The sequence below is a fragment of the Spea bombifrons genome, chromosome 6 (genome assembly GCF_027358695.1).
Source record: "Spea bombifrons isolate aSpeBom1 chromosome 6, aSpeBom1.2.pri, whole genome shotgun sequence".
In the NCBI taxonomy this organism is placed as follows: Eukaryota; Metazoa; Chordata; class Amphibia; order Anura; family Pelobatidae; genus Spea; species Spea bombifrons.
In genome coordinates, this window is record NC_071092.1 from 25,070,616 (window position 1) to 25,078,551 (window position 7,936).

Here is a 7,936-nt window from a genome sequence, read left to right on the forward strand (position 1 = left end):
CTTTTAGAAATTATGCCCCGAAAAATGAAGGCACTTCTGAAGACAAAAGGGGATCCAACCCGGTACTAGCAAGGTGTACCTAATAAAGTGGCCAGTGAGCATACGTTTGGTCACAGAGTGTATTACTGTTTGGCTCACCCTCCTAATAAACTATTTTTAATTTTAGTTTTGCCTATAAGAGCATATGAGATTTGCATACTATAATATTTTTTTTGTTCTCAGGATTTTTATAACATGTGTCTGCACATAACCAATGCGTGCGTATTCCAAAGCTTGTATGTATCTGTCTACCCAAAACTATTATTTAATAATGCGCATATGATACGACTGCAGCTGGATGTGATGGAATGTGTGTTATCTAGGGAGACCAGAATGACGTTGGTACAGGCAATGCAGTTGTGCATATTCTTGTATGTGTGTGTTAGGGTAAGCAGAGAAAAAGAACTGAATGGGTGGGGGGGCGATAAATGCATGCGGAAAAATGAATGAGACAGAAAGGGGAAGAATGAGTATGAGGTATGACGCAGTGAGAAGGGGGGGTCACAGCATGACTGCTATTAACTCCTTGTCTACTCAGACTTTCAAGCTTACCCTTCTGTTCAAATGTAAGGTTTTTAAAACTAAATGATCTACACTATTCCAGGAGCTAAATGCCAAGACTATAGATGATGCCCTCGTCCAATTTGCAAAACAAGGTTTTTTTTTATTAAGGTAACTCAGTATGATGCCTTATGGCACTAAAAAAAACAGTGCATACGCTGAAAGAGTTGATGTAACCGTTTAAGAAAGTGTTAAACACTCTTTCTGCATTCATCTCCTTTCTCCTTTTTTCATTTTTGTTCACTTTGCTCTGTCCATCCCTCTCTCTCTCTCCCTATGTATTTATAGATCTCTCTCTCCCTCACTCCCACTCACTCCCCCTCTTTCCACCTTCCCAGTCACTGATTGGTTTGCAACCTGTGTGCTACTGACAGGCAAATCCTTAATACAGAGAGAGAGACACAGAATGAGAAGGGGACTAGGAAAAATGGAAAGAGAGAAGTAAGAGTCCTAGAAAAAAAGAAAGGCAATCAGCAGGTCCAGAGCAGCTTACCTGTACCTGTGAGACAGAACCAAGCGACGTAGTGGCTGGCAAGAAAAAAACATCTTTACCCGAGATGTAGCATCAGACACAGCTGTGAGTATCAAGAGTCTTTAAATAGGTGCATGCCTATGAAAGCAAAACTATCACTGTACATGTGGGATCCCTATCTTGTATAAATGTAACAGATGCCTATACCTGCATTATACACCTGTATTAATTATTTTTTATTTGCACACAGAAATGTAGCTTGGAAGTTATATACTCTATTTATGAAATGAATGTTTTTTCTTTTTCTTACCAAAATGGTTATATTAATGTGATAGGTTGTGTTTGTTTTAGTCTTGTGTCCCTCTGTCTATCCATCCTGTGTGTTAATCTTGCAGCAGTTGTCACTATGTAGCTGACATTTACCATTGTATGTCTCTAATTGTGTGTCTATAACATCTGTATATTTCGCTTCAGTTTCTGCATGACTGTCTATGTACTCTTGTCTCTTGCTGTATCTACAAGTAACCTTGTGTGAGTTTTGGGGATTTTTTTTTCATCTTTTGTAGTGCGTCACGGTGCTTCTGCGACTGTGGTCGTGTTACTGTTAAATTTAGTTATTTAACCGAAAACCATGTTTTGTATTCTTTTGAGTGTCTGGATATGAACATGTATTATTTCCATTTTTTATCTTTGTAAGTATGTTTCAAAATTAATTTGTGTGTGTGTGTGTCCCTTTTGCATTGTTGCTGTATATGTCGTTCAGTTTCATGGTGTCCTTTCTGCACCAGAATTAAAGTCTCCTTGCGCTAGAGCTAAGTTAAAGCCGGGAAGTTAATCATCAGAGTCCAGACACACAATGATACAGGCATATGGGGCAGAGCAATACGTATCAGTTAACTGATAAAGGATAAGTTAAAATAAGTAACTCCATAAGTGCCAGAAGTGGCCAACGCTTTTCTTTTATGAATTTTATCCTCTCTTTAAATACGTGACAGGAGAATCTGCAGCTTTAAGAAAGCAAAGAGCTTGTCTGAAATCTAAGTATTACTCCTTAAAACAGCCTCAAGACTAAACTTTAATTATTTACCATTGTAATAAACAAGGCCTCATTCCAACTATAAGCAGCATCTCTATGGCAACTCCCAAAGCTCAAGAGGACAACAATATTTAAGGTGTCAAGTCTTAGACCACTGAGCTGTCAAAAGTAATTCATCAACTGGGCTAGCTGGCTTTTTAACATGTGAACCACCAGAGATATTTAAACCAACATCACCATGGAAAACATCCAATGCCACGGGGCCAAGCTTGTTATGAGATCATTTAAGATGGAGTGTTGAAGTCATTTTTAATGCTGGATTTTAATAAAGAAATAAATGTTGCAAAACTAATTACCCATGAACATTTCACAAATGAAACTATAATTTAAATGAAATGTCTGGGCAACTGAAATGCAATGATATGATACAAACTGGTATAATTAGCATTTATACACATTGGGTTCACAATGATATATGTATATATATATATATATATATATATATATATCATAATTGACATTTGTGGATATCTGTGTGTCTGTTTGAAATGTTTAGCATACTTTCCAACAAACATGCTAAAATTGAAATTTGGCATGTCGGAAGGTTCCATAGTGTAGACAATGTAGAAAGTATAAAAATAGTCTTTTATTTTCGGGAGATGGGATAACCATGAAGTGTGTGGCATCAACCTGGAGGTCTGCAATGCTTAGCCCTGCCATGTGGCTCTTCGAATCCAGATTCTACCAGCTGTTAACAGCATGGCAGGAGATTAGTCAATAGTTAACATTGTATGTGCCATCTCTAGTACACATACGCACACACAGCAAAGCAGCAGTTACATTTCGGGCATTTAAATATCAGTGTGGCAGTAGGAAAGAATAGTGGAGGGCTATTTCTGTAGCTGCTGTTTTTCCATTACGTTACCCTGTTTCATACCCAATACGGGTTTATATGATGGATTTTACTTAATTTTATTTCATCTTAAAACTGTACCCCGACTTTCTGTCCCCACAGAGGGCCCCCCACTATCCCCATGACCCAGCACATTAACTTAATGGCAGCAAATAGGGAAGAATGCAAAGAACCCTAGGGGTTCTGCATGTCAGGAGGTATCTATTATATCTAAAATAAGTATAAAATTCAAAATGGTGCTTTTCTCTCTAGTCTGAGATCCCTCCTTAAAACAGGTTACTTCACTCAGAGTATCTTTACCTCCAGACAAGTCACAATTTTCATTAGAACCATAAGGTTGCCACCACTATCAAATCAGTGAAATAAAATATTTTTAAAGACTAATGAAAGGTAAATAATGTAAGGGTCATAGGGCCAGGTTGTTTAAAAAGTATTCAGGAATGTTCCCTTTGATTAGGTATCGTGGGTACTGGATATCTTCCTACATGCCTTTAGTAGAAGATATTTGCACTAGCAATGCATTACTATCCATTGAGAGGTCTAATATTTAGTAAATATTTATGGTCATAAATTCACACACATTCAACATGCAGACGCTAAAAATTCAAGGTGTATTAGAACAGGAGTGGCACTAAGGCTTGATGCAGGTCTTTGTTTCCTTTTCCACCCAGTACTCAGTTCTTGTTTTATCCTTTATAGATTACATACTAACTTGTGTAGGTTTTTCTTGGTGAAGATATTGTTTTTAGCATAGATAAGTGCATACAGCTTTATTTATGTAAAGCTTTTCTGCATAAATTGTCCTGTCTATTCTTCTTCAACAGGCACAACCTCATTCCTTTAAAGTTCAATGTGTGCCTGACTATTGGAGAATCTTCTGGAAAGTGAGAAATGTTTAAAACCAGCCTTTTGAAGAGAACCTCTGTACCCCACTTAATGAACCACTTTGACATTTTCTCATTGTTGAAACCAAATACACGACCAGCTATAAGAAAAGAAATGAAGAAAAAACAATCCCTTATATCTAAATACATTTGACTATCCTAAGAAGAATTTCATGCAATTCTAATAAACAACAAATATTCACATAAGTCATGTATAAGAGTAGGTAAGATAAGTAGGTTCTTTGTAGAAAGAATAAAATAAAAAAAATGTGTCTTACATATGGACATTATCTGGTTAATACATGAAAACCTGCTATTGAGAGTACAGTATTGTATAATTAAATACAACTGAGAGCATAATATTATGAAAAAAACGTCAAATATGGAAAGTGATGTATGTTCTAAATTCCATACTTTTTCCAACCAAAGAAAGCTTTTTTAGAAGAAGCATTTTGCATTAACCTCTCTGCAGAAATGACACCAACTTCTCCAACTACTTTTGCAAGCTCCTATACTGAGGTTAACACAACCATCTATTTGAATGTTTCATCTACCCAAAGTTTAACAGCCCCAGGACTCCTCATCCCTCTTGTCTACCTTGTGGTATGTGCAGTAGGGTTGTGGGGTAACACTCTTGTCATATACCTTGCATGGCGCAGTCCTGCAGGCCAGAATTCAGTAACTGCCCTCTATATCCTGAATCTGGCACTGGCTGATGATCTTTTCATGTTGGGCTTACCTTTTCTCGCTGCCCAGAATGCACTTTCCTACTGGCCCTTTGGCTCTCCTGTTTGTCGTGTGGTAATGACCCTGGATGCAGTTAATCAATTCACTAGCATATTTTGCCTGACTGTACTCAGCTTGGACAGATATCTAGCTGTGGTACGTCCAACCCAGTCAGCAAAATGGAGAAGACCCAAAGTGGCTAAATGTGTAAATATGACAGTGTGGATTCTTTCTTTCTTGGTTGTGCTTCCAGTAGTTTTCTTCTCTGGAGTCCCTGGAAATTCAGGAACCTGTCACATTGCATGGCCTGAGCCAGCACAGGCCTGGAGAACTGGCTTTATCATATACACTGCTGCACTAGGCTTCTTTTGCCCACTATTTGTGATCTGTATCTGCCACGTGCTAATTGTGGCCCAGTTAAGGTCATCTGGCCAGCGAGTCAGAGCGGCCTCAAACCGGCGGCAGGGTCCAGAGCGCAAAGTAACCAAAATGGTGGCTCTTGCAGTGACAGCCTTCATTATCTGCTGGCTGCCCTTTTATGCCCTAAATATAATCAATCTTTTGTGGCCACTCCCAGAAAGTCCCAAATTATATGGACTCTACTCATTTGTGGTGGCTCTTTCCTATGCAAATAGCTGTCTTAATCCTATAATTTATGCTCTTCTTGCCCGGCCTTTCCAACGAGGCCTACGGCGTGTTCTCTGTAGGACCTCTGTGAAGGTAGCTCATGGAGTGATGAAAGGAGGTGATGAAGGAGCACGGGGAGAGCTAAGCAGGGTTAGTGGTATCTCCCAGGAAGTGAAGAGTTTAAGAGTAGAGGAGAGAAAGGAAAATGGGGGAGCAGATGTGATTGAGGACCATGAACATCATGAAGTGGGCACATCTGCACAGAAGGCTCTTCCAGAGGAGTTAGGGGCAAGCGAGAAAGAAAACATGCTGGGAATAAGTTACTTATGAACCAAAAAAAGCAAACAGACTTTGTTACGCTGACAACAGGTTAAAATCATTCAATTACAGTTCTGAGATACAATAAACCTTTAGTTTTTATTACAAAGCTTGAACATCATCAGCACATTGAAAAAAGAAAAGGAAGTAAAAAATAAAAATAATAATAAACAAGACACAATGCAGTCAATTCTGTTTTCTAGTATACTATATCAAGAGGAAAAACAGAAAAAATGGACACACTGACTATTAAGGATGCAATTCGAAAGAGCAGAATACGAACAATTATTCTCCAAAGGTTGTATTGTTTGAGTTAGGTGGGGGTTGGTGATCCAATTTAATGGCTATAGCCTGACTGATTTTTCAATGATAATTCTCCTACATCTGACGCAACCAAGCAACCCAACTTTGAAATAAAAATGCCATTTGAAAATGTCCTTAGGCAATTCAGTTTATGAATTTTTATTGACACATTTTTGACTGTATGCTCTGCTGGTCAGAGACTAAATAGCTCTGAGAAATGCTGCTGAATGTGACATCCTGGTTTAACTTTATAAAAACAGAGAAACCAACTATATAATTCTTCTGATTGAAATGAATAAGCAAAATGCATTTTTTTTTCTTTGGGTGCCAGAGAAGTGAGTATATTACTTTTCACATAATGCTTCTGCTTAAAACCACATGTAATTTATTCTGTATATTGAAGCTGTAATTTCTTTCTTTGCACTTGCTGTCAATAGTAGAATGTTTGGAAACAACAGGTCTGGTTGTCAAACAAGAAGACTGGCACAAATTAAATATATATATATATATATACTAAGCAATAATGCTCCTTTTTTTTTGTCTCCCCCGTGTGTGTGTGTCTTTACTTACAAGGCCACTTTTTATTTTAAAGTATCAACAATTCAAACAGAAAATGATAAGAGCCATAAAGATATGGAATGGAAAAACTATGGCGGTGGTGACTGCACCTACTGCTTTTAAGAATAAGGCTTTTGAGGATGACTAGTATTCAGGAGTACAAATAGCAAGTGAAAAATCAATCCAGGGGATTATTCTGGCTGCTCATGTAATCAAGAAGGAATTTACCTCTCTAATGGTCATGTGGTTAAAATGTTTCTTTTTCCAATGCACCTAGTGATATTTCAGGTTACAATTAAGATAGACTTTTTTAACCTTGCTAAGATAGATGGATGAATGGATAGATAGATTGTTGTTACCTGAGTAATATGACTTTTGGAGCCCATTCGCAGAGGCCCCATATTAATTTGAAATTGTTTTGCAAGAAAGATATCTGTTGCATAATCATTTGGAATTGTCTACATGTCTCTTAAAAGAGTTAGTTACATTGGCTTGATTCTCGATAATGAACATTTCAACTATTACTTGTGTTTTATTCTAAAGACTCAGGGTGTCTTAAGAATATGCCCTTTGAGCATGAGTGTCTTGTGATAGTTAGACTGCTTTCCAGTGAGTAATACATTTTCCTTATAAAGAAAGTCTTACAGTCTTAGACTACACTGGTCTGGTGTTGTCTGTCATCTAGATTGTAGTCTCTGCCATCCTTGCATATGCAATTGGTTAAACTATGCACAACAGCTAATCTTTATGCATACTGTCCATACACAGTCAAATATATCTTCAAGGTATAGAGATATTTACGTAGCAAAAAAACATACAGAAAGGGCAGCATACAACCTAAGTAGCATAAAAGGCACACACATGTGTATCCTCGAGTTGCTACTAGAATAATAACAGCTAACAAGTACACAAAACAAAGCGAGAATTCATAATGTATTCCTTCACACTATATTGCCTATGACAAAGCACCCCAAGTTTGGCGAGTCCTATCTAATTTTACAAGGCTATATTGCTTACCAAGGAGATGAATCAGTGGGACTACATTGTATTTTAAACCCAATGAGACTCTCATGCAATTTAAAGACTTCTCTGGACACCATTCATTCTTGCTTTGTTTTGTTATGTTTGCTACGCTAAAACCTTCAAGCTGGATTTATGTATGTCTGAAGTTTGTAAACCTGATTGGCCATGTTTAAAGACTTTTCTAGGGTGAAATCTAGGCTTATTCTGCTGAGATGAATGTGTTCAGAACGCAGCAATAACAGATTCCAGTATAATTCAGTCTCAAGCCAATGTGACTCACCACTGCAAGGCTGCGAGAATACATTAAACAATGAATATACCCAGCCTTCTACTAAATGATATAATAATCTTATCAATTAGATTACGTTATAGCAAGTAAGCATATAATACAGTTGTTGAATGTCATATACACTGTGGAGTTATTTTCCTAAAACTTCTAAAATTCTCATGAAATACTTATCTATCGAAGTTATAGA

General features: G+C 37.4%; 1 protein-coding gene across 1 annotated transcript; it reads left to right on the top strand.

The window, feature by feature from the left end:
- Positions 1 to 806: 806 nt before the first annotated feature.
- On the top strand, positions 807 to 5,719 carry SSTR3 (somatostatin receptor 3). Its single transcript, XM_053468673.1, has 2 exons — positions 807 to 1,177; positions 3,846 to 5,719. The coding sequence occupies exon 2, from the start codon at positions 4,380 to 4,382 to the stop codon at positions 5,586 to 5,588; it is 1,209 nt and encodes a 402-aa protein (XP_053324648.1). The 5' UTR covers positions 807 to 1,177; positions 3,846 to 4,379; the 3' UTR covers positions 5,589 to 5,719.
- The last annotated feature ends 2,217 nt before the right edge of the window (positions 5,720 to 7,936 follow it).

Coding starts and splice junctions, on each gene's coding strand:
- SSTR3 (XM_053468673.1), top strand. CDS start 4,380: ATGACACCAACTTCTCCAACTACTTTTGCAAGCTCCTATACTGAGGTT.